At 39.8% G+C, this 27025-nt stretch overlaps 1 protein-coding gene across 8 annotated transcripts in view; it reads right to left on the bottom strand.

The window, feature by feature from the left end:
- The window catches only part of LOC106086729 (low-density lipoprotein receptor), a 922896-nt gene that overhangs the window by 34649 nt on the left and 861222 nt on the right, over nucleotides 1–27025 (bottom strand). For all 8 annotated transcript variants that reach the window (XM_059363916.1, XM_059363909.1, XM_059363908.1 and 5 more), the window contains one exon: nucleotides 1490–1626. In XM_059363916.1, the coding sequence (XP_059219899.1) occupies nucleotides 1490–1626 (137 nt within the window). The remainder of the gene's footprint in view (nucleotides 1–1489; nucleotides 1627–27025) is intronic.

Genomic DNA, 27025 nt, shown 5'->3' with positions numbered 1-27025 from the left:
TGACTATATTTAAACATAGGTTCCATATATAGAGAGTAGTACGTACTCTTGGTGGTGTAGAGTATAATATAGTCCCCGCCCTGCCCGACTTTTGCCTCTCCTTACTGATTTTTCCAACATCTTCTAGCTCGAGATCATATTCAATGTTTTCTATTCAAAGAATAGCGAAGCAATTAATTTATAAAAGTTGAGCCAGTGTGTGTCATTATTCAAAACACTTTGAGACCCCATAAAGTATATATATTCTTGATCGTGGTGACATTTTATGTCGATCTAGCCATGTCCGTCCGTCCGACTGTCCGTCCGTTTGTCTGTCGAAAGCCCGCTAACTTCCGAGGGAGTAAAGCTAGCCGCTTGAAATTTTGCACAAATACTTCCTATTAGTGTAGGTCGGTTGGTATTGTAAATGGGCCATATCGGTCCATGTTTTGATATAGCTGCCATATGCACCGATCTTGGGTCTTGACTTCTTGAGCCTCTAGAGTGTGCAATTCTTATCCGATTGGAATGAAATTTTGCACGACGTGTTTTGTTATGATATCCAACAACTGTGCCAAGTATGGTTTAAATCGGTCCATAACTTGATATAGCTGTCATATAAACCGATCTTGGGTCTTGACTTCTTGAGCCTCTATAGGACGCAATTCTTATCCGATTTCAATGAAATTTTGCACGACGTGTTTTGTTGTGATATCCAACAACTGTGTCAAGTATGGTTCAAATCGGTTCATAACTTGATATAGCTGTCATATAAACCGATCTTGGGTCTTGACTTCTTGAGCCTCTAGAGGGCGCAATTCTTATCCGATTTGAATGAAATTTTGCACGACGTGTTTTGTTATGATATCCAACAACTGTGCCAAGTATGGTTCAAATCGGTCCATAACCTGATATAGCTGTCATATAAACAGATTTGGGGACTTGACTTCTTGAGCTTCTAGAGGGCGCAATTCCTATCCGATTTGGTTGAAAATTTTCATGAAGTATTTTATTTTTACTTTCAACAACTGTGTCAAATAAGGTTCAAATCGGTTCATAACCTGATATAGCTGCCATATAAACCGATCTGGGTTTTTGACTTTTTGAGCCTCTAGAGGTCGCAATTATTATCCGATTTGGCTGAAATTTTGTACGACGGATTCATGACCATGAACATACGTGTTTATTATGGTCTGAATCGGTCTATAGCCCGATACAGCTCCCATATAAATCGATCTCTCTATTTTACTTCTTGAGCCCCCAAAGGGCGCAATTCTTATTCGAATTGGCTGACATTTTACACAGGTCTCCAACATATAATTTAATTGTGGTCCAAACCGGACTATATCTTGAAATCGCTCTAATAGCAGAGCAAATCTTTTCTTATATTCGGTTTTGCCTAAGAAGAGATGCCGGGAAAAGAACTCGACAAATGTGATCCATGGTGGAGGGTTTAAAAGATTCGGCCCGGCCGAACTTAGCACACTTTTACTTGTTTGTTTTCACTTACCACTCCCAAAACCAGCGAGGTGACCAATAAACTTCCTATCACAATTAACGCTATATAGCCCGAATCCGGCTGTGTTGTTGTTGATATGACACTGCCATCACTGTTGTGAGTACCATTTCCGGTGGGATGTTTGGAAACTGTATGGAATGGAATAAAAATAAAAAAAATTAATTATGGTATATTTAGATTTATTTAAATGTAATAAAAATAAGAACAAAGGACTCTTTACCGCCACCATTAGTAAACACACAAAGAAATATAAGAAAATAATATTAGATTTTTAAATAAATAAAAAAACAAACTTAAGCATAAAAACAATAACCAAAGGGTAAGTGACATAATTATAAGGCGAAAAAACATCAACTTAAGGATAATAAGGATACAACATCAATAGTATGATTAAGTGATTAAGGACGGATTTATTTATTTTTACAAGACAAGACAACTTGTTTCCATGATGTTTAAGGGGATGACTCTCAAAAATGTCTTTTTTACTCAAAAATATTTCTTGTGATTTTAAATCACAAAAATTTACATCCATTTCATTATCTCCTTAGAGTTTTTTGTTAAAATATTTTAGCTTGAAGTAAGACTAATTTTTCTCACTTACCAAATCTGCTAATCAAAACAATCAGTTTATTGAGGATATATAATCCACAATTTTTCAAAAGCCTTAAATGAAAATAAGGATTAAAGAACCAAAAAAAAAAGAGATAAATTTAATAGCTCCCTAAGACCTCTACTTCTAAACAAAGTGACTGGGGATTATTTTCACATCTCTTACCCACAAAGCCTGTGCTGATAATAACCTCTATGCCTGTTAAACAAAATTCCTTTTGTAGTTTTTTCTTTCTTTAAAATCAAGACTTTCAATATGCAACATTTTTCGTTATTCTGCCACTTGGTGGTGGGCTGCAAGCGAATCAAATGCTTAATTTTAATGGTGGCATGCCATTTGCTTGCCTATAGCCAAAAGCGGGGGAGTTTGCTTTCGATGATGGTGTGGGCAAAAAAAGAAAACACGAAGAAGAAAGTAATTTATTACCATTTTTCAGCCTAAAGGATCAACACTGTTGATGGAGGTGGAGGCAAAGAAGCCACCATGCCACATAAAAACTTACTGGTGTACATATGTACACACATACTGTCTTAAATCATACCAGAACATATATCACCGGCTTCTTAAATACCACATACCCCACACCAAATAGCTAACAATACGTGGAACAACTTTTGCACTCAACTTTAAAAGAGATAGAATATAGGTGAGGATCAAAGTCAATGGGTAATGGCGAACTGTTAGAACTCTACAGCAGCAAAGGTGTTACTATTTTTGGTGAAAGTAGTAAACAGGCCACCCAACCTTTAACAAAAAAAGTCCAAACGGAAGAAGGAAGACCGATAGGCTAATAAGGACCTCAAATGAAAAGTCTTTGGAAATGGAGTAAAATATCGAGAGATGGGGATACGTGTCTGGGCCGACAAAGAGCAAACCAACATGTTCATCCGGAAGGATTCAAGAAAGTCTTCATACCCTGCCTACCAACTGTTAAATATTTATCGAAATCCTTATTTTCAAAAATCCATGTTGGGGTGTAGGTGCAATTTGTAACACCTAATGATGAGATCTTAGTAAAGACCCTGAGGAAACTATTAAGTGACACTAAACAGCTTGGGAAAGAGCCCGTGAAAGACGTAGCTGATGCTTTTCACTTTTTGCTAGTAATACATAGACATTGTGAGACCATTGTTTACTTGAGAGGCATAAGCACAGAAAGGCCTCTGGAGGGTGGGCTAAGCACTAAGCTATTTAAAGGATTTTAGCCCCCTCTCCTAGTAAGCTGGGTGGGATAGGCTAATGATGAGAGGTACTAGTATGATAGAAGTCTGTAGATAAGACTATTCGTACTAGGTAGTTCAATAAGGTCAAAAGAAAGGCCTGCGTCAGCATCATGTTGGCATTGAGGTTTACAGAACAAGCAGGTTTGGCAGCAATGCCAAACATACAGCCTACTGAGTTCAATACTATAGATGTGAAGAAAATCGAGTCCGATTCGATAGGAGAACATTTAGGATTCAATTTATCCAAGGAGTAGATTGGAAGGCAGATGCTTTGTTTGGAGAAGATGAGACTAAGATCAAGGTCTAATCGTTCGCACCTATATTTACACTGACGGTTTGATAGTGGAGACGCGATCAAAATTAAGAGTCTACTCCGATGTATTCAAGTTCGGTATACAGCTGTCCGACTGTGCTAGACAACTTCACCCTTCTTTGGTATACTATTGGGTTGCCCAAAAAGTAATTGCGGATTTTTTATATAGTCGGCGTTGACAAATTGTTTCACAGCTGTAATTGCATTCTTGCTTCTGTCAGTTATCAGTTGTTACTTTTAGCTTGCTTTAGATAAAAAGTGTAAAAAAGTATATTTGATTAAAGTTCATTCTAAGTTTTATTAAAAATGCATTTACTTTCTTTTAAAAAATCCGCAATTACTTTTTGGGCAACCCAATAAATTGTATAACCTACTGTTATATGTTGTTGTTATAACCTGCTGTAACTACAGCCCAATAATTGCATCCCATGGCAGCCGGATTGGCCCCCTGAAATCCTCATCGGCAAGGGCTGCCGCCTCGGTGTAAGTGTTCGTCCCTATTTCGTCATGGGAGAGGCACATCCCACAAGCTTCTGGTCAGTGCCGGGATTGAAATGAACCCCGAACCCTGGATCTGTTCGATTTGCCAGAATCGCCTTCATCATCGGTCGGTGTCGATGTAAACGGTGCATGGAGTGGATGCATTTCCGATCTTAATTTGGCCTTACATCACTACGGGAGTATAGTCGCACTGAATATGTTGCAAGATGTTGTGCCAACATAGACAGCAGTGGGTCACAAGCGCCGTCGTCGTCGCCCTTTGTGTTCTCGTCGTTGGTTAATGTGAGCCACCCGAACTCTCCGGTGGGGACCCGACGGAATTTCTACATTGATGCTGAAGAAACTGGATCAACCCAGAGACGAGTACCTTACAACTGTCCTCAACCTATCTTTGATGCCGCAGAGTGATGTTGTACAGACAGTTCTACCTTTTCTCACCAGTAGCAAAGACGCTTGAGGCACTACTCCTCCCGAGCCTCGTTGGAGAATTTCCATTCGCCGAGCATCAGGATGGGTTTCGAAAACTGCATAGCACAACAACTGCTTTGCATGCCATCACCGCACACATTTGCCGTGGCTTCAATCAGCCCAGGCCATGTGATAGCACGGTTCTCGTGGCAATGGACTTATCGAAGGCATTCGCCACGGTCAGCCATGCCAAACTAAATGAGGAGATTGCCAATATGTCCGTCCAGCCAGCCGTCGAAACACCATAGAGTGAAAAAGAGGGTTCCCCAGGGCGGGGTGATATCTCTGGCATTGTTTAACATCTACCTATCCTACATTCTACTCCGTCCCCCCACCAGATGGCATAGAGATCGTATCATATGTGGACGATTGTACAATCATGGCATTAGGCCCCCCATTCATTGATGACTTCTGCGAAAGGTTAAACGCCTACCTCAATGAACTTGCCTCTTATTTCGCTACCAGAAATCTGAAGATATCTGACACAAAATCTTCAGCCACATTATTCACGCAGGAGGCCACCGTAGCGCAGAGGTTAGCATATCCGCCTATGACGCTGAACGCCTGGGTTCGAATCCTGGCGAGACCATCAGAAAAAATGTCAGTGGTGGTTTTCCCCTCCTAATGCTGGCAACATTTGTGAGGTACTATGCCATGTAAAACTTCTCTCCAAAGCAGGGTAATCCAAGCTAATTGAGGGCAGCCAGAGGGATTACCCGATGCCTTTAGGTTAGTCACAGTCCGAGTTAATAGCGTGGGCGACATAAGTGCATGGTAACACTGTGGAACAGCGAAACGGTCGTTAGGATGACAAAAATCCTATGGGGAGACGAGGCTATTACTGAAAGGAAGTAAGAAGAAGGTCAGTATAGCTTTTGGTATCATAACGGGACACACAGGATTACGAGTTCACTTATACAAAATCGGTGCGGCAAGTGATAGCATGTATGGGGCATGTGGAGAAGATGTTGAGACACTGGGAGAAGATCGAAAAAACTAGTAAAGAATATGCCGTGTGAGAACGGGTAGAGATATATCTTTGGTTTGCAATGGTAAGAGCTGAGGTGTTAGCGATATATGTGCAAAGGCTCTACCTAGGGTAGAGAGCCAGTGCTCTACCTTCAAGGCTCTATCTAGGTGACAAAGTTGTTGGAAGTCAAAACAGAACACCCCATGCAAAATATCAGCCAAATCGGACAAAAATTGCGACTTGTAAGGACTCAAGAAGTCAAATCGGGAGATCGGTTTATATGGGAGCTATACCAGGTTTTAGATCGATTTGAACCGTACCTGGCACAGTTGTTGAAAGTCAAAGCGGAACACTACGTGAAAATTTTCAGCCAAATCGGACAAAAATTGCGGCTTGTAAGGGCTCCAGAAGTCAAATTGGGCGATTGGTTTATATGGGAGCTATATCGGATTAGAAACCGATTTGGACCGTACTTGGCACAGTTGTTGGAAGTCTTAACAGAACACTAGTTGCAAAATTTCAGCCAAATCGGACAAAAATTTGGGCTTTCAGGGGCTCAAGAAGTCAAATTGGGCGATTGGTTTATATGGGAGCTATATCGGGTTATAGACCGATTTGGACCGTACTTGACACAGTTGTTGGAAATTATAACAAAACACTATAAGTAAAATTTCAGCAAAATCGGACAAAAATTGCGGCTTGTAAAGGCTCAAGACGTCAAATCGGGCAATTGGTTTATATGGGAGCTATATCGGGTTGTAGACCGTCTCGGACCGTACTTGGCACAGTTGTTGGAAGTCATAACAAAATACTATCTGCAAAATTTCAGCCACATCGGACAAAAATTGCGGCTTCTAGAGGCTCAAGTCAAATCGGGAGATCGGTTTATATGGGAGTTATATCTAAATCTGAAGCGATATGGCCCATTTGCAATCCCCAACGACCTACATCGATAGTAAGTATCTGTGCAAAATTTCAATCGGCTAGCTTTACGCGTTCGACCTCTATCGTGATTTCAACAATAGACGGACGATCGGACGGACGAACGGACGGTCATGGCTAGATCGACTCAGAACGTCGAGACGGTTAAGAATATATATACTTTATGGGATCTTAGATGAATGTTTCAACGTGTTACAAACCGAATGACTAGACTAGGTGGTGGGTATAAAAATAGACATATGGCGAATTTAAACTCAATATCTCAATTTTGGAAATTTTGAGTCTTTTTATAATCAACAGACAACGGATGCAGATTTTTGTTACCAACAGAATGACAAATTTATTACACCTTCCATCTTATAGCAGTGCTTCTAAAAGTAAGTCTTCTCTTCTGAAGCTACATTTAAGTATTATCTTTAGCTTACGGCCGTATATAGCACAACAGCAGCGAAAGAGGCAGGGAGATAACACTAAAAGGACAGCTAAAAACAAAATTCTAACGAAAAAAAAATCCATTTTCTTCTGCCACGTAAAAATAATCAACAACATACGTATTTCCATATAGCCACGTATACAACTGATCACACTCATACACTGGCATGTATGTGCTACTTCCTGTAAAGGCAATACACATATGCACACACTCATACAGGGGGGGAAAAAAACCCCAAAACGAAGTGTCATCCTTTTGAGAGCGAGAAGAGAAAACAAGCATTCATGCTGACATTCATACACAGCAGCACATTCATACTCACACGCACACTCGCACTCACACATAAACAAAAGCACTTTCAGTCAAATCAATATACACCATCCTCAATGGGTATTTGAATATGTGTTGATGACACATATCCTCTGCTGACTAAGGTCCCATTTATTTATGCATGTGTATATGTGTGAGAGAGTGTTTTGTATGTGAGTGTATTTGAATGGCGAATGAATGTTTGTTTGTTATTCTTATTTTAGTTCATTTGTTTATGTTCCCTGTCTGCTGCTGCTACCGCTGCTTTTGAGTGTGTGAATATGGATGTTAGTGCGAGTGTGTAAGTGCGATTTGAAAATTAGATTTCTCTTTGGCAAATTCAATACGTTTTTATGACAATAATTTTACGACACCAATGGCATTTCGTCTTTTTTACTCAATGGGAAAAATTTAAATTTATTTTTTTTTTCGGGTTGTCGGAAATGTAGAAGCATCGCAGCACATCACATCGCATCGCATCATTTTCCCAAAAGGCACTTATCCACATTCGCATATTTGCAGGCAAATAATGGAAATGCTATAAAAAGAAAACAGCAAAATAAATCGTTAAAGACTTTTGAAGAATGTGCCAACAAGGAGTAGAAGAATGACTAAAACGAAGGCAGACAGACACACGTCTTTTTGCCAGCTTTTGGTGGTAGAAAATGGTTTCCCTTTTATCCCCCCAAGAAGCGTATGTGTCAATATCTGCTTTTGAAGCCCTTAGAAAATGGGGCAACAAAAAAGGCAAACAATGTAAGGTGGAAATTCGCCAAAACGACTTTTAATGTCTATTTTTATGGAGACTGAAAATTCCAAGCAAAAAGGCTTTTAATGATCCTAATAAAAATTCCAAAAATAAAAGGAAAATCAATCAAAGGCTTTGGGCGGAAAATGTGAAAAAATGTTTGACGGAAATAAAAATGAAAAAAATAATTCATCTCCAAAAACGAAGAGAGAAATATTTGAAATAAGCAAATTCTCAAATAGAAAAAAATCCTTCAAAATAGACTGGAAAAAGCGGAAAACTGCCAAAACAAATGCAATAAAAAATTTCATCCGATCATCCTCAAATTTTGTACAGAGAACATTTGCGGCCTACAAACGAAAACTACTGAGAGAAGACTTTTTGGAAGAAATCAGCACAAGAAACAATTGCTCAAGGTGAGAAGACCGACAACACACAGTGGGTTGGAATCGAAAAATAATAAAACTCTGCCGGTAGAGAAAACTCTTTGAAACGCCGAATAGTTAGGGCTGAAGCGTTAAAGAATTGATGTGCAAAATATTGGGTTGCCCAAAAAGTAATTGCGGATTTTTCATATAGTCGTCGTTATTCTATGGAGAGTGTATAGAGGAAATGATCATGTCACCACATCGTGGTATAATCGAAGCGATAAGAAACCTGCAAGGAATGGGAAAAGGTTTCGAATCGGATACCTAAAACGACACTTGGGGTCGTGTGCGAGGCACAGTATTGCTATCTGAAAGTTCATGCTATATGAATGGAACAAAACTGGAGGACAGAGTGAGGCTGGAGTCTACATTGAGGACCCAGCGCTTGAGATCTATTTTCAACCGCCTGACCATATCGCAGAAAGAGTGAGGTGGTTTCATGTTGTAGCGAGGATGTCAAGTTTGAGCATCTTTAGGGCCACTAAACTAGCCATCAGGGCTATAACAACGCGAGCAGTCTAAAAGTTAAAGAAGGAGATTAATGACTTCTTTGCGGATGGCACGATACGACATCGTTAGAGTGACGTGCCCTTGTGGAGTAAGGGGGAGCACAAAATTTGAAAGTTTTCACACAAACATTTCATTAAGGGGCAGAGGCAAACTTCTCACATATCGATGAGTGTTGTTCAAGCTTTCAAGCTCAATGCTAAGCCACCTAGAGTTTAAATTGGTTACTGCAGGGCGAGACCTCTGCGGGGAGAAGTCATTACATGGCTTTTATGCATGGCCATGGCATGGAGGCTACATAGCGCAGATGTTAGCATGCTCACCTATGACGCTGAACGCCTGGGTTCGAATCCTGGTGAGAATATTTGGAAAAATTTTCAGCGGTGGTTATCCCCTGGCGATAACCGATTCGATTTGGCGAGTTATGGTCTGATTCGGAAAATAACTTGCCAAATCGGGTGATAATTGCGCCGTCTAGAAGCTCAAAAAGTCAAGATCCATGATCGGTTTATATGGGGGCTATATCAAAACATGGACCAATGTGGCCCATTTACAATCCCAACCGACCTACATTAAGAGGAAGAATTTGTGCAAAATATCAAGCGCCTAGCTTTACTCCTTCGAAAGCAGGCGTACTTTCGGCCAAGACCAAAACTGGCCCTAAAGTAAAACCCAAAATCAAAAGGGGATGGATTCGGACAAAATGGGACTCAAATGAAAGGTATTCCGGAGAAGAATGCGATATTAAATATTGGGTTCAAGTACTTAGGCGACCGCCCCATGTCCAAAATTGCCAGCCACACCAACCCTTTATCCGCGAGGGTGACGGACCCCCTCCTAACCACAATTTTCAAAAACGCCATATCTCAAAGATGGGTGGATAGACTTAAGCGAAATTTTGTATGGCTCCTCAGTAGCCCAAAAATACAAAGTTGGTATAAAACTTTGGGGTCAAATAACCGTGGGGGACGCCCAAATCCAAACCAAACCAAACGGGCATACTTACCGATTGAGACAATATGGGTGTCAAATGAAAGGTATTAAGGAGTAGAGTGCGAACTTGATATAACAATTTGACCAAAGCGTCGGGGGGCTCGCCCCACACCCAAATATTACATGTTTACCGATTGGGGCAATATGGGTATCAACTGAAAGGTAATGGCAGTAAAGTACGAAATTTTTATGAAAATTTGGGTTCAAGTCCTAGGGGAGCCGCCCCACCTCAAAAACCTCCCGCAAATGTCCATGTAGGCCGATCGGAACAATACGAGGGATGCCTTTTAAATTTCGGGATTGGACAACCCTTGTGTTGCAATCTGCCAACTGACAGCTCTATCTTAAAGCTTGACATTTTTGAGTCATACGTACTCCAAACGTTTTGACATGCGAGCGCTATTTGTATTGTTTATAGTAACTTAAAAGATTCATCTCGCCCAAAAAATGGAATTAAATCGAGAACATTTTCATGCGATTATTTTTCATAATTTACGACGTGAGTTAACTCACCAACATTGCATCGATGAATTTATTTCAATTCTTGACGATGAAGCTCCATCAAGGACCAGTGTCTATCGATGGTATGGTGAATTCTACCGTGGTGGTAGTTCATTTCAAGACGATTTTCGTGAAGGTCATTCAAAATCAGTTGTTGTTCCAATAATCATTGATGCTGTGCGCCAACTGATATTGGAAGATAGTCATGTGACCTATCGTGAGATTGAGACAACCTTAGACATTAGTGGGATCAGCATATATTCACTATTGCATGAAAATTTTGGATCCCATACAATTTGTCAATCGCTCGAAAAAAGGCTCGTGGCGATTGATCGAAAGAAATGCTCCAAACATACAAAACATCTGCATTTTTATACCCACCATCATAGGATGGGGGTCTACTAATCTAGTCATTCTGTTTGTAACACCTCGAAGTATTCGTCTAAGACCCCATAAAGTATATATATTCTTGATTGTCTCCACGTTCTGAGTCGATCCAGCCATGTCCGTCCGTCCGTCTGTCGAAATCACGATATTGGTTGAATGCGTAAAGCTAGCCGCTTGCAATTTTGCACAGATACTTAGTGTTGATGTAGGTCGTTGGGGACTGCATATTGGCCATATCGGTTCAGATTTAGGTATAGCTCCCATGTAAACCGATCTCTCGATTTAACTTCTGGAACCCCTGGAAGCCGCAATTTTTGTCTGATTTGGTTGAAAGTTTGCATGCGGTGTTCTGTCAAGACTTCTAGCAACTGTTCTAAGTACGGTCCGAATCGGTCTATAATCTGATGTAGTTCCAATATAAACCGATCTCCCGATTTGATTTCTTGACTTCTACAAGTCGCAATTTTTGTCCGATTTGGCTGAAATTTTGCACATAGTGTTCTGTTATGACTTTCAACAACTGTGTTAAGTACGGTCCAAATCGGTCTATAACCTGATATAGCTCCCATATGAACCGATCTCCCGATTTGATTTCTTGAGCTCTAACAAGCCCCAATTTTTTTCCGATTTGGCCGAAATTTTGCAGATAGTGTTCTGTTATGATTTTTCAACAACTGTGTTAAGTACGGTCTGAATCGGTTTATAACCTGATATAGCTCCCATATAAGCCGATCTCCCGATCTTATTTCTTTAGCTCTTACAAGCCTTAATTTTTGTCCGATTTGCTTGAAATTTTGCACATAGTGTTCTGTTATGACTTCCAACAACTATGTTAAGTACAGTCCGAATCGGTCTATAACCTGATATAGCTCCCATATAAACCGATTTCCCGATCTTAATTCTTTAGCTCTTACAAGCCTTAATTTTTGTCCGATTTGGCCGAAATTTTGCAGATAGTGTTCTGTTATGACATCTAAGTACGGACCGAATCGGTTTATAACCTGATATAGCTCCCATATAAACCGATCTCCCGATTTGACTTCTTAAGCCCTTACAAGCCGTAATTTTTGTTCGATTTGACTGAAAGTTTGCATTGTTATGACTTCCAACAACTTCGCTTAATTCGGTCCGAATCCTTATATAACCTGATATAGCTCCCATGTAAGCCGATCTCCCGATTTGACTTCTTGAGCCGTTACAAGCCGTAATTTTTGTCCGATTTGCTTGAAATTTTGCACACAGTGTTCTGTTATGACTTTCAACAACTGTGTTAAGTACGGTCCAAATCGGTCTATAACCTGATATAGCTCCCATATAAAGCGATCTCCCGATTTGACTTCTTGAGCCCTTACAAGCCACAATTTTTGCCCGATTTGGCTGAAAGTTTGCATGCGGTGTTCCGTTTCGACTTCGAACAACTGTACTAAGTGCAGTCTAAATTGGTTTATTTACCTGATATAGCTCCCATATAAACCGTTTTCCCGATTTGATTTCTCAAGCTCTTACAAGCCTCAATTTTTGTCCGATTTGGCCAAAATTTTGCAGATACTGTTCTGTTATGACTTCCAATGACTTTGCCAACCGACCGAACTTAGCACTCTTTTACTTCTTGAGGACTCAAAACATCGATTTGATGAGTCATCCGCAGTATAGTCCTGACGTGGCACCGAATGACTTCTCTTTATTCCCGTACATAAAAAATACAATCAAAGGCAACCCTGGAAGCTTGTAAACTTGGTTTCATTATACAGATACGGGGGGCCGTCCCACCCTCTAAAAACTCCCAAAATATGAATCTGATATCCATCAAGGGGCCATGTTTGCTCAACGGTACAAAATTTGTCTCAACGGAAAGGTCTGTGGACTAGGCAATAGGTCTACCGACTACGAAATATGATAGAAATATTTGAGACCAAGGCTATGGGGGTCGATCGGAATAGTAATGGACTAAAATGAGAGGACGTTGAGAGCATAGTACGAATCTATTATTATTAATATTTAGGCTTCAGTATTAGAGAACAAATTCATTTTTTGATGTCTCTTTTTTTACCTAAGCCTTTTTTCTTTAGGCAACACAATTGCTAGAGAAAAGGATCCCTATAGGAAGTAATATCATAAAGACATATGATTTTCCTTCCTTGCTTTATAAACAAATAATTCTCCCTGGCAGCCCCACCTAATATCTGCATCACTATCAGGGGCCACTTTTCTCTTTTTTTTTTGCTTCCTCTGCCTTCAAAAAACATGCTTTATGGTTGTTTTCCTATAATTTATGTTTATTCTTTTAATACGGCAGACAATGTAGCCGTTCTACCTCTTTTTAAGGTACTTAATTTAATTAAAGCTTTTTCTTTTCAAACGCCCTTTTTGTTGTTGCTGTTAGGTTTCTGTTTTTCTTTACCTCAAAAACCGACAACATGAAACAGTAAACGAGATTTCCTTTTTTTTTGCCAACAAGACTTCCCTTTTTCGCCCATAAAGATTTAGCCAAATTTATTTATTACCATCACTCCACAAAGAGAGGACACAAAACAGAAACTTTAAACAACAAATTAAGTTATAATTTCACATAAAATGAATGCAGCAAAAAGGATAATGGGGCAACAAGAGAGAGAGAGAGGGAAAAAAGTGTTTCTTATCTAGATCCTCAAACCATTATATGGTCAGATAAATGTGTTTAATTTGTAAAAAAAAGCAGAGTCCACTTTCAACACTCTTTTGCAAAAAAAAAAGGAAAAGTGAACAAGACCACTACCCTCTTCTCTAATTAGTTTAGTTAAATATTTTATACGCAAACAGTTGGTATGTTAGAAAAGAGAAGAAGTAGAAGAGCAACAACATGAATTGAGGTCAAGTCCCTTTTGGTGCCCTTAAAAAAAAGGCAGCAAACAACTAAAAAACCTTTTCAACTATTTTTCATTTTTTTTGTATTAGTATTTGCCCAGTAACAACAAAAGTCTTTGTTTCGCCTTTGTTCCGTTTCCGGTTACTTCAAATAGTGATGTGGATGTGGTGATGCCAGGCATTCAGTGGATGATGGCAGCATGTGTTTTTGCTGGGGTTTAAGTATGTGTAAATGTTGGTGGCTTGTTTTGTTTGGCCAAGGTTATTTGCCTTCATCTGTTTTATGCATTGAAATGAACTGCCTCGCTGCCTTTTGCACCCCCTCTTAAACTTTTCTATTAATTATATTTCCTTTTTTGTTTGGATGGGTGGGGGGGGGGGGACAGATCCCAAAATTTTTATAAAAGCAACACATTAAGCCAATAAAAGTAACATTTTTAGAGTCTTTATGATGACTTTGTTGGCTTTTGAATTTTATTGCCGAAAGTTTGTTGAATGAAAGCACGAACCGTTTAGTTTGAGTGACCCCAAAACTTTAGTGATTACTCGCCGTAAAATGGTGACCTACCAATTTTGGGTAAAACTTCAATAGGCCTAATAAAGGAATTATGACTTTAGAATAACCAGGGGGGAAGCATAAACAGAAACAAGTAAAAACGCATAAGGATCGCATTTTGGCATGTTCTTTGAGTGAATATAGTAAACTAGTTGAACTGGACCCGCTAAATGTATATCGCTTGACTAACAGTATAACAAACTAAATGCCTTTATGGGGATCCCATGTGATCTTTATTGGTCTAGGAACTCACTCGGATGGTTTAGGGTCATTTAAGTTTGGATATGAGATTTACTCCATTCTTAAAAGACTTTAATTGAGCCCGATATTCTCTTGATGTCCGATATAGGGGTATTTTCGGGGTTAAGGTGGTCCCACAGACACTTGGCCCTGAAAAAAATATCATGCTCTCCTCTCAAATACCATTTTTTAAACCCCATAATGACATTGGTTTAAGAGCAGTTTGTGGGATGAGGCTTCCCCCAAACACTTGATCCCAAAATTGGTTATCAAATTCGTGTCTCATCCCAAATACCTTTCATTTGAGCCACATATGCCATGGCCGGTAAATTTTTACTAATTGGAGGGTATATCCAAATCTTGATCGAACTAGGCAAAATTGAAAAAAAAGATGTCGAAGTGCGTAACATAACTCACTATCCCAAATTTCGGCGAAATTGGACAATAAATGCACCTTATATGAGCCCAAAAACTTAAGTCGAGAGATCGGTCTATACGGTAGCTAAATCCAAATCTGGACTGATTTGGGCCAAATTGGAGAAGGATGCCGAAGGGGCGGTGCCCAAAATACATGGTCTTAAATTTAGATATCAGATTCGTATTACCACTCCCAAATACCTTTATTTGAGCCCCATATTGCAATGGTCAGTAAATAATTTCAGTTTGTGGGCTGTGCTGGGGAAGTGGTAGACACCCAGAAAGTTGGTCCTGAAAATGGTTATCAATTTCGTACTCTACTCCCTAATACCATTCATTTGAGCCCCACATTGACATGGTCGGTAAGTATGCACGATTTAGGGGTTTTTTTTGGGTGCCCCAAACACTTAGCCCTGAAAATATATCAGCATCGTGCTCTACTCTCAAGCCACCGTAGCGCAGAGGTTAGCATGTCCGCCTATGACGCTGAACGCCTGGGTTCGAATACTGGCGAGAGCAACAGAAAAAAAAACAAAATTCGGCGGTGGTTTTCCCCTCCTAATGCTGGCAACATTTGTGAGGTGCTATGCCATGTAAAACTTCTCTCCAAAGAGATGCCGCACTGTGGCACGGCGTTCGGATTCGGCTATAAAAACGAGGCCCCTTATCTTTGAGCCTAAAAACTTGAATCGGACTGCACTCATTGATATGTGAAAAGTTTGCCCCTGTTCCTTAGTGGAATGTTCATTGGCAAAATTTGCAAAAATTTCCATTTTCTCTACTCTCAAATATCATGTAAAGGGTGATTTTTTTGAGGTTAGGATTTTCATGCATTAGTATTTGACAGATCACGTGGGATTTCAGACATGGTGTCAAAGAGAAAGATGCTCAGTATGCTTTGACATTTCATCATGAATAGACTTACTAACGAGCAACGCTTGCAAATCATTGAATTTTATTACCAAAATCAGTGTTCGGTTCGAAATGTGTTCAAATTTTGACAAATTTTGTTCAGCGATGAGGCTCATTTCTGGTTGAATGGCTACGTAAATAAGCAAAATTGCCGCATTTGGAGTGAAGAGCAACCAGAAGCCGTTCAAGAACTGCCCATGCATCCCGAAAAATGCACTGTTTGGTGTGGTTTGTACGCTGGTGGAATCATTGGACCGTATTTTTTCAAAGATGCTGTTGGACGCAACGTTACGGTGAATGAACACATTTCGAACCGAACACTGATTTTGGTAATAAAATTCAATGATTTGCAAGCGTTGCTCGTTAGTAAGTCTATTCATGATGAAATGTCAAAGCATACTGAGCATCTTTCTCTTTGACACCATGTCTGAAATCCCACGTGATCTGTCAAATACTAATGCATGAAAATCCTAACCTTAAAAAAATCACCCTATATTTGAATCCCATATTGCCACATGCCTCAAAATTGGATATCAAATTCGTTTTCTAATCACAAATACCTTTCTTTAAACCCCTTATTGCAAAAGTAAGAAAATATGTTCGGCTTGGTGCATGGGCCCTAAAACTTATCAATATCGAGATCCACTGTCTTGAAGACCCAAATTGTCATGGTGAGCGAATACGTCCTATTTGGGGGTTGTTATGGGGGTGGGGCGGTCCTCTAGACAGGTAATCCCGAGAGTTGATATCAGATTCGTGGTCTACACCCACATAACTTTCATTTGAGACCCAAATTGCTATGGGTGCAAAATTTGTCCTCTTTGGGGGATATTTTTGGGGAGAGGCCCCCTTGGACCCTTTGGATAACAGATTTGTTTTCTACACTCAAATACCTTTTATTTGAGCCCCATATTGCCATGGTCAGTAAATAATTCCTGTTTGCGGGGTGTTTTGGGGAGGGGTGGACCTCTAGAAACATAATCCCACTTTTAGAGATCAGATTCGTATTCTTCTCGTAAATACCTTTCATTTGAGTCCCATATTGTCATGGTTGGTAAATATGTCCGATTTAGGAGTGTTTTGGGGGTTGGGTTGGTCCCCCAAACATTTGGTCCGACAATTGGATATCGAACCGATTTCTAATCTTAAATACATTTCATTACAGTCCCATATTTTTGTGATTGGTCTTTATATACATTTAATAACCTGCGACACCATAAAGTATATGTATTCTGGATCGTCTCGACATTCTGATTCGATCCAGCCATGTCCGTCCGTCCGTCTATCGAAAACACGATAGCGGTCGAATGCGTAAAGCTAGCCGCTTGAAATTTTACTTTACTTTATATCGATGTAGGTCGTTGGGGATTGCAAATGGGCCATATCGGTTCAGATTTGGATACAGCTCCCATGTAAAATGATATCCCGCAATTTTTGTCCGATTTGGTTGAAATTTTGTACATAGTGTTTTGTTATGACTTCCAACAACTGCGCTAAGTATGGTTCAAATCGGTCTATAACCTAAAATAGCTCCCATATAAACCGATCTTCCGATTTGATTTCTTGAGCCCTTACAACCCGCAATTTTTTTCCAATTTAGCTACAATTTTGCACATAGTATTTTGTTATGGCTTCCAATAACTGCGCCAAGTACGGTTTAAATCGGTCTGTAACCTGATATAGCTCCCATATAAACCAATCTCCCGATTTGACTACTTGAGCCCTTACTGGCTGCAATTTTTGTCCGATTTGGCTGAAATTTTGCATGTGGGGTTCTGTTATGACTTCCAATAACTGTGCCAAGTACGGTCCAAAGCCAGATTGTTCATACACGCTGATGCATACGCCTTATCAGCGTGTCACCTCCGGTCTTAAATAGTTCAGCGGGTAACCCGTCGGTTCCTGCTGCCTTGTTGTTCTTCAGTCGGGTCACTGCTACTTGGACCTCATTCTGACTTGGAGGTAAACAATCTTTACCATCATCAGGGATTGGTTGGCGGCGAAGAGGATACCGCAGCCTCTTCGCCGCGAACGTCGGACACTAGCAGTTGGGTAAAATGTTATTTCCATATCCTCAGCATGCTATCTGTGTCAGTTACCAGATTTCCTTTTTTGTCTCTGGAGAAGGATGTGTCGGCGCCAAAGCCATCGGTTTGATGTTTAATCCTTTGTTTTGATCGGATGAACACCACTGTGTTACAGGGTATTATAACTTAGTGCATTTGTTCGTAACACAAAGAGAGAAGGTAGAGAGGTAGACCCATTGATAAGTATACCGATCGACTTAGAATCACTTTCTGATTTGATTTAATAAAGTACAGGTGGCAGTTTTCATCCGATCGACTTAAAATTTGGTACAGTCATGTTTTTCGGCCTAGAGAAGAAGCCTATTGAAAGCGGAAAAAATCGGTTCAGATTTGGATATAGCTCTCATATATATGTTCGTCCGATCACGAGAAATATTGCAATGAAGAGTTTATTTGTTAACCGATTCTTTTGAAATTTGACGGGAAGGATTTTCTTGTGACTTTCGACAAAACTGGTGAATTTCTTAGAAATCGGCCAAGATTAAGATATAACTGCCATATATGTATATCGCCCGATTTTCACTTCTAGAGCCACTGCAAGCGCATTTATATATAGCAATATTGCCAACATTTCGCGCAACGCTTTCCTCGATAACTACTACAATATCTGAGAAGTTTGCTCGAAATCGGTTCAGAATTAGATAAGGCCCGTATATATGTTCGTCCGATTTTGAAAAATATTGGAATGAAGTGCTCATTTGTTAACCGATTCTCTCAAAATTTGGCAGAAGGGATTTTCTTATAGCTATTAACAATACGAGTGAATTTCATAGAAATCGGTTCAGATTTAGATATAGGTGTCATATATATATATCACCCGATTTTCACTTCTAGGGCCACTGCAAGTGCATTAATTGACCAATCTTGCCAAAATTTTGCACAACGCTTTCCTCGACGACTACCACATTATCTGAGAAGTTTGCTCGGAATCGGTTCAGAATTAGATATATCTCCCACATAGATGTTCGTCAGGTTTTGGGTAATTTGCAATAATGTTGTCATTTGCCAACCGTATTTATTAAAGTTTAATCATATTTGCTAGAAATTTGATACTGATTGTTTGACAACCCATTTGAAAACATCCGCCGAGGTCCATCAAAATTGATTTATAATCGGATATAGCTCCGGATATGTACTATAGGGTAGGTGTAGGATATTACACAGTCAGCACCGCCCGACTTTTGCCCTTCCTTACTGGCTTTATGTTGAAATCTGGTGCTGCTTAGTGTTTTTTTCCGCGGCGAAATCTATTACTTTCAACCCATTACTGGATGTTACCTAGGGGAGGCTAAACTTTCCGCCTGTTGGACCAAAGATGTCTACCTTTCCTATCTTTGCATTAAAATCTCCCAGAACGATTTTAATATCGTGGGCGGGGCAGCGGTCATATTCTGTCTCTAGGCACACTTAGAACATATTCTTGGTCTGTTCGTCCTTGCCTACCATCGGGGCTTGGCCATATGTAAGGTTGATGTTGAAGAATTTGGCTTCTATGCAGATTGTGGCTAGCCTCTCATCTATAGGAGTAAAGCTTGAGACAAGGGGTTTCAGTCTCCGATTAACCACAAGTCCACAGCCAAATTCATGCTTCGTGTTACGGCAGCTATAGCATAGTTCGTCATCGTTTGGTCGTCAAACGGTGTCAAAGTCAAACGGTGTTCTTAAAAGTGAGCCTTTAACTTCTCCTTAGACTCTATACTACAGTTGTTATGTGGGATATCGAAAATCGTCAAACGGTGTCCAAGTCATACGATGTACTTTAAAATGATTCTTTAACCTTATACTCTACACTACAGTTGTTATGTGGGCTGTCAAAATAATGGTGCCATTTAAACAAAAAAATCATTTTCCCTAACGCTTAAAGAAAAGTCCTGAAATATTTATCCCCCTCAATCTGCGTAGGCCACTTATAAAATCTAAAAATTCTATTAAAAAGAATCAGCCTTTCATGGCCATTTTTCTTGTGCAACGACTACGACTATCTACAGAGTAATACCACAAGGACGCTTTGCTAACCAATTATGGTGTAAAGCCTTTGGAATTATTTTATAATTTCTAGCGAAGAGACTGATAGCAAAAGAAATGGAAAACACAAAAGCCACAGCGCCAAAGCAAACAACAACACAGCTGGCGAGGTTTCACCGAGATGGTGGAACAAAAAACAAAACATCGGTGCAAGTAAATGTCTATTGACTACATAGAGCCTGCAGTACTCTGGTCAGGCTCCTAGCTTATTTACATTTAAATATGAAAATCATATTAGATTTGGTGTGCACTTAGCCATGGTTTTTTTTGCGGCTAATGTTGGAGACCACTACCAATGCTGTCATCCTTGCTGCGATATGCCTCTTCCTTACAGTCGTCTCTAGGAATATAAAGGAAAATAAGAGGAAAAAAACACTTTTTTCATAATAATGCCACAATGGCCAAGGCAATGGCAATTGTATTCATTTCGTTTCACAGTTTTTTTTTCGCAATATTTTTAAAGCTGCCACACAACTGCTGATGCTAAGGCTTTTCTACATTTTCTTTATTTTTTGCTTACTTTGTGGAGGTTTTTCTTTCCAGTGAGACACAATGAAACGTGGAACTTTGTAAATCTGACAATAACAACATCAACGAGCATAGACATTATGTTTCCTTTTACAATGGTTGGCAAAAAAACATCAGTCAGAGCGTTTGTAACCGGAAATAAAAAATTATGCATAAACCGGAAACTAGGGAAAGAGAGGAAATAGGAGAGAGATAGCAGGGCCTATACATAATGTAGAACCTACATTTTCAAGAAGAAAAAAATAATACAACGTTTGAAACATCTCCAAGCGATGGTCATGGAAACAGTCGCAATAAATACAAAAAGTGGGTGTAGAAATTGTGAGGGGTGCTTCAAAAGTCAAAGGTATTGCAGGGTTGTTAGAATGATGAACCATAAACGAAAATTTAAGTTAAAAACCAGTAAGGAAGGGCAAAAGTTGCGCGGTGCCGCCTAAATAATACCCCCCTACATCTACCCTATGAGTACAATGTGGAAGCTATTTTCAATTCTGAACCAATTTTGATGGAAATCAGCGAGCAGATATGTTTAAACTGTAAAAACTACAGTTGACAAATGACAACATTATTGCAAATTACCCATATATATAGGAGCTATATCTAATTCTGAACCGATTTCGAGCAAACTTCTCAGATACAGTGGCAGTCATCGAGGAAAGCGGTGTGAAAAATGTTGGCAAGATTGGTTAAAAAATGTGCTTGCAGTAGCTCTTGGGGGCGAAAATCTGTCGATATACATATATGACAGCTATATCTAAATCTGAACCGATTTCAATGAATTTCATCAGTAATATCGAGAGTCATAAGAAAATCCTTCCTGCCAAATTTCAAGCGAATCGCTTAAAAAATGACCATTTTATTGCATTATTACTGAAAATCGGACGAACATATATATGGGAGCTATACCTAAATTTAAAGCGATTTCGAGCAAACTTCTCAGATACTGTGGCAATCGTCGAGGAAAGCGTTGTACGAAGTTTTGGGAAGATTGGTCAATAAATGCGCTTGCAGTGGCTCTAGGAGTGAAAATCGGGCGATATATGTATATGAGAGCTATATCTAAATCTGCGCCGATTTCCATGAAATTCAACAGTAATATCGAGAGTCATAAGAAAATACTTCCTGCAAAATTTCGAAAGAATCGGTTAACAAATAAGCACTTTATTGCAATATTTCTCAAAATCGGACGAACATATATATGGGAGCTATACCTAAATCTGAACCGATTTCGAGCAAACTTCTCAGATATAGTAACAGTCGTTGAGGAAAGCGTTGTACGAAGTTTTGGGAAACTTCGATAAATGCGCTTGCAGTGGCTCTAGGAGTGAAAATCAGGCGATATACATATATGACAGCTATATCTAAATCTGAACCGATTTCCATGAAATTCACCAGTAATATCGAGAGTCACAAGAAAAATACTTCCTGCCAAATTTCAAGAGAATCGCTTAAAAAATTACCATTTTATTGCATTATTACTGAAAATCGGATGAACATATATATGGGAGCTATATCCAAATCGGAACCGATTTTTTCCAATTTCAATAGGATTCGTCTCTAGGCTGAAAAACATGCCTGTACCAAATTTTAGGACGATCGGATGAAAACTGTGACCTGTACTCTGTACACAAATTAACATGGACAGACAGACAGAAGGACATGGCTAAATACAATCAGAAAGTGATTCTGAGTCGATCGTTATACTAATCAATGGGTCTATCTCTTTTCTTTTGGGTGTTGCCAACAAATTCACTAAGTTATAATACCCAGTACCACAGTATACACCACTACTGTATAACAAGTAGGGTACAACAAATAAAGTACAAGTCATTGTTCAATTGTGTATCACAAAATATTCGTCTTTTTATACCCTCCACCATAAGATGGGGGGTATACTAATTTCGTCATTCTGTTTGTAACTACTCGAAATATTCGTCTGAGACCCCATAAAGTATATATATTCTTGATCGTCGTGACATTTTATGTCGATCTAGCCATGTCCGTCCGTCTGTCCGTCCGTCCGTCCGTCCGTCCGTCCGTCCGTCTGTCTGTCGAAAGCACGCTAACTTCCGAAGGAGTAAAGCTAGCCGCTTGAAATTTTGCACAAATACTTCTTATTAGTGTAGGTCGGTTGGTATTGTAAATGGGCCATATCGGTCCATGTTTTGATATAGCTGCCATATAAACCGATCTTGGGTCTTGACTTCTTGAGCCTCTAGAGTCCGCAATTCTTATCCGCTTGGAATGAATTTTTGTACGACGTGTTTTGTTATGACATCCAACAACTGTGCCAAGTATGGTTCAAATCGGTTCATAACCCGATATAGCTGTCATATAAACCGATCTTGGGTCTTGACTTCTTGAGCCTCTAGAGGGCGCAATTCTTATCCGATTGGAATGAAATTTTGCACGACGTGTTTTGTTATGATATCCAACAACTGTGCCAAGTATGGTTCTAATCGGTCCATAACCTGATATAGCTGCCATATAAACCGATCTTGGGTCTTGACTTCTTGAGCCTCTAGAGTGCGCAATTCTTATCCGATTGAAATGAAATTTTGCACGACGTGTTTTCTTATTATATCCAACAACAGTGCCAAGTATGGTTCAAATCGGTCCATAACCTGATATAGCTACCATATAAACCGATCTTGGGTCTTGACTTCTTGAGCCTCTAGAGTGCGCAATTCTTATCCGATTGGAATGGAATTTCGCACGACGTGTTTTGTTATGATACCCAACAACTGTGCCAAGTATGGTTCTAATCGGTCCATAACCTGATATAGCTACCATATAAACCGATCTTGGGTCTTGAATTCTTGACCCTCTAGAGGGCACAATTCTTATCCGATTTGAATGAATTTTTGCACGAAGTATTTCGTTATGATATCCAACAACTGTGCCAAGTATGGTTCAAATCGGTTCATAAACTGATATAGCTGTCATATAAACAGATCTGGGGATTTGATTTCTTGAGCTTCTAGAGGGCGCAATTTCTATGCGATTTGGCTGAAATTTTGCATGACGTATTTTATTTTTACTTTCAACAACTGGATCAAATAAGGTTCAAATCGGTTCATAACCTGATATAGCTGCCATATAAACCGATCTGGGATCTTGACTTCTTGACCCCTAGAGGTCGCAATTATTATCCGATATGCCTGAAATTTTGTACGTTGGATCCTCTCATGACCATCAACAAACGTGTTTATTATGGTCTGAATCGGTCTATAGCCCGATACAGATCCCATATAAATCGTTCTCTCTATTTTACTTCGGGAGCCCCAATGGGCGCAATTCTTAACGCAACATATAATTTAATTTTGGTCAGAACCGGACCATATCTTGATATCGTTTTAATAGCAGAGTAACTCTTTTCTTATATCCTTTTTTGCCTAAGAAGAGATGCCGGGAAAAGAACTTGACAAATGCGATCCATGGTGGAGGGTATATAAGATTCGGCCCGGCCGAACTTAGCACGCTTTTACTTGTTAGTAGCTATATCTAAAAATAAACCGATCTAAACTATATACGATACGGATGTCGAAAAGCCTAACATAAGTCACTGTGTTAAATTTCAGTGAAATCGGATTATAAATGCGCTTTTTATGGGGCCAAGACTTTAAATCGATATATCGGTCTACATAACAGCTTTATCCAAATCTAGACCGATTTGGGCCAAGTTGCAGAAAAATGTCGAAGAGCCTAACACTACTCTTTGTCCCAACTTTTGGTAAAATCGGATAATAAATGCGCCTTTTATGGGGCCAAGACTTTAAATCGAGAGATCGGTCTATATGGCAGCTATATTCGAATATGGACCGATCTAGACCAAATTGAAGAAAAATGTCGAAGAGCCTTACGCAACTCTTTGTCCCAAATTTCGGAGCCACCGGACTAAAAATGCGTTTTTTATGGGGCCAAAACCTTAAATCGAGAGATCGGTCTATATGGCAACTGTATCCAAATCTGGACCGATCTGAGCCAAATTGAAGAAGGAAGTCGAAAAGCCTTACACAACTCACTATCCCAAATGTAAGCGACATCGGACAATTAATGCGCCTTTTATGGGCCCAAAACCTAAAATCGGGAGATCGGTTTATATGGCAGCTATATCCAAATCTGAGCCGATCTGAGCCAAATTGACGAAGGATTTCAAAGGGCGTAACACAACTCACTGTCCCAAATTTCAGCAGAATCGGATAATAAATGTGGCATTTATGGGCCTAAGACCCTAAATCGGCGGATCGGTCTATATGGCAGCTGTATCCAAATATGGGCCGATCTATACCAAATTGAAGAAGGATGTCGAAGGGCCTAACATAACTCACTGTCCCAAATTTCGGCGACATCGTACAAAAAATGCGCCTTTTATGGGCCCAAAACCTTAAATCGAGAGATCGGTCCATATGGCAGCTATATCCACATCTGGACCGATCTGAGCCAAATTAAAGAAGGATGTCGAAGAGCCTAACGCAACTCTTTGTCCCGAATTTCGGCGACATTGGACTAAAAATGCGCTTTTTATGGCGCCAAAACCTTAAATCGAGAGATCGGTCTATATGGCAGCTATATCCAAATCTGGACCGATCGGAGCTAAATTAAAGAAGGATGTCGAAGGGCCTAACACAACGCACTGTCCCGAGTTTCAGCAAAATCGAGTAATAAATGTGGCCTAAGACCCTAAATCGGAGGATCGGTCTATATTGCAGCTATAACCAAATCTGAAACAATCTGAGCCAAATTAAGGAAAAACTGGCTCAACACAACTCACAGTCGCAAATTTCAGCAAAATCGGTAAATAAATGTGACTTTTATGGGCCTAAGACCCTAAATCGGCCGATCGGTCTATATGGGGGCTATATCAAGATATAGTCCAATATAGCCCATCTTCGAACTTAACCTGCTTAAGGACCAAAAAGGAATCTGTGCAAAGTTTCAGCTCAATATATCTATTTTTGAAGACTGTAGCGTGATTTCAAGAGACAGGCGGACCGACGGACGGACATGTCCAGATGGTCTTAGATTTTTACGCTGATCAAGAATATATATAGACTTGATAGGGTCGGAAATGGATATTTCGATGTGTTGCAAAAGAAATGACAAAATGAATATACCCCCATCCTTCGGTGGTGTGTATAAAAAACATTTACGAATTATTATTATACCCACCACCATAGGATGGGGGGGTATACTAATTTCGTCATTCTGTTTGTAACTACTCGAAATATTCGTCTGAGACCCCATAAATTATATATATTCTTGATCGTCGTGATATTTTATGTCGATCTAGCCATGTCCGTCCGTCTGTCCGTCCGTCTGTCCGTCCGTCTGTCCGTCCGTCTGTCCGTCCGTCTGTCCGTCCGTCTGTCCGTCCGTCTGTCCGTCCGTCTGTCCGACGAAAGCACGCTAACTTATGAAGGAGCCGCTTGAAATTTTGCACAAAAACTTCTTATTAGTGTAGGTTGGATGGCATCGTAAATGGGCCATATCGGTCCATGTTTTGATATAGCTGCCATATAAACCGATCTTGGGTCTTGACTTCTTGAGCCTCTAGAGTCCGCAATTCTTATCCGATTGGAATGAATTTTTGTACGACGTGTTTTGTTATGACATCCAACAACTGTGCCAAGTATGGTTCAAATCGGTTCATAACCCGATATAGCTGCCATATAAACCGATCTTGGGTCTTGACTTCTTGAGCCTCTAGAGTCCGCAATTCTTATCCGATTAGAATGAAATTTTGCACGACGTGTTTTGTTATGATATCCAACAACTGTGCCAAGTATGGTTCAAATCGGTTCATAATCTGATATAGCTGTCATATAAACCGATTTTGGTCCTTGACTTCTTGAGCCTCTAGAGGGCGCAATTCTTATCCGATTAGAATGAAATTTTGCACGACGTGTTTTGTTATGATATCCAACAACTGTGCCAAGTATGGCTTAAATCGGTCCATTACTTGATATAGCTGTCATATAAACCGATCTTGGATCTTGACTTCTTGAGCCTCTAGAGGGCGCAATTCTTATCCGATTGGAATGAAATTTTACACGACGTGTTTTGTTATGATATCCAACAACTGTGCTAAGTATGGTTCAAATCGGTTAATAACCCGATATAGCTGTCATATAAACAAATCTGGGGACTTGACTTCTTGAGCTTCTAGAGGGCGCAATTCCTATCCGATTTGGCTGAAATTTTGCATGACGTATTTTATTCTTACTTTCAACTACTGTGTCATATAAGGTTCAAATCGGTTCATAACCCGATATAGCTGTCATATAAACCGATCTGGGATCTTGACTTCTTGAGCCTCTAGAGGTCGCAATTATTATCCGATTTTGTACGACGGATCCTCTCATGACCACCAACATACGTGTTTATTATGGTCTAAATCGGTCTATAGGCCGATACAGCTCCCATATAAATCGATCTCTCTATTTTACTTCGTGAGCCCCAAGGGGCGCAATTCTTATACGAATTGGCTGAAATTTTACACAGGTCTCCAACATATAATTTAATTGTGGTCCAAACTGGACCCTATCTTGATATCGCTCTAATAGCAAAGCAAATCTTTTCTTA

The sequence above is a fragment of the Stomoxys calcitrans genome, chromosome 2, assembly GCF_963082655.1.
Source record: "Stomoxys calcitrans chromosome 2, idStoCalc2.1, whole genome shotgun sequence".
Lineage (NCBI taxonomy): Eukaryota > Metazoa > Arthropoda > Insecta > Diptera > Muscidae > Stomoxys > Stomoxys calcitrans.
Note: the sequence above shows the minus strand (reverse complement) of the source record. Positions and strands in the feature narration are given on the sequence as shown.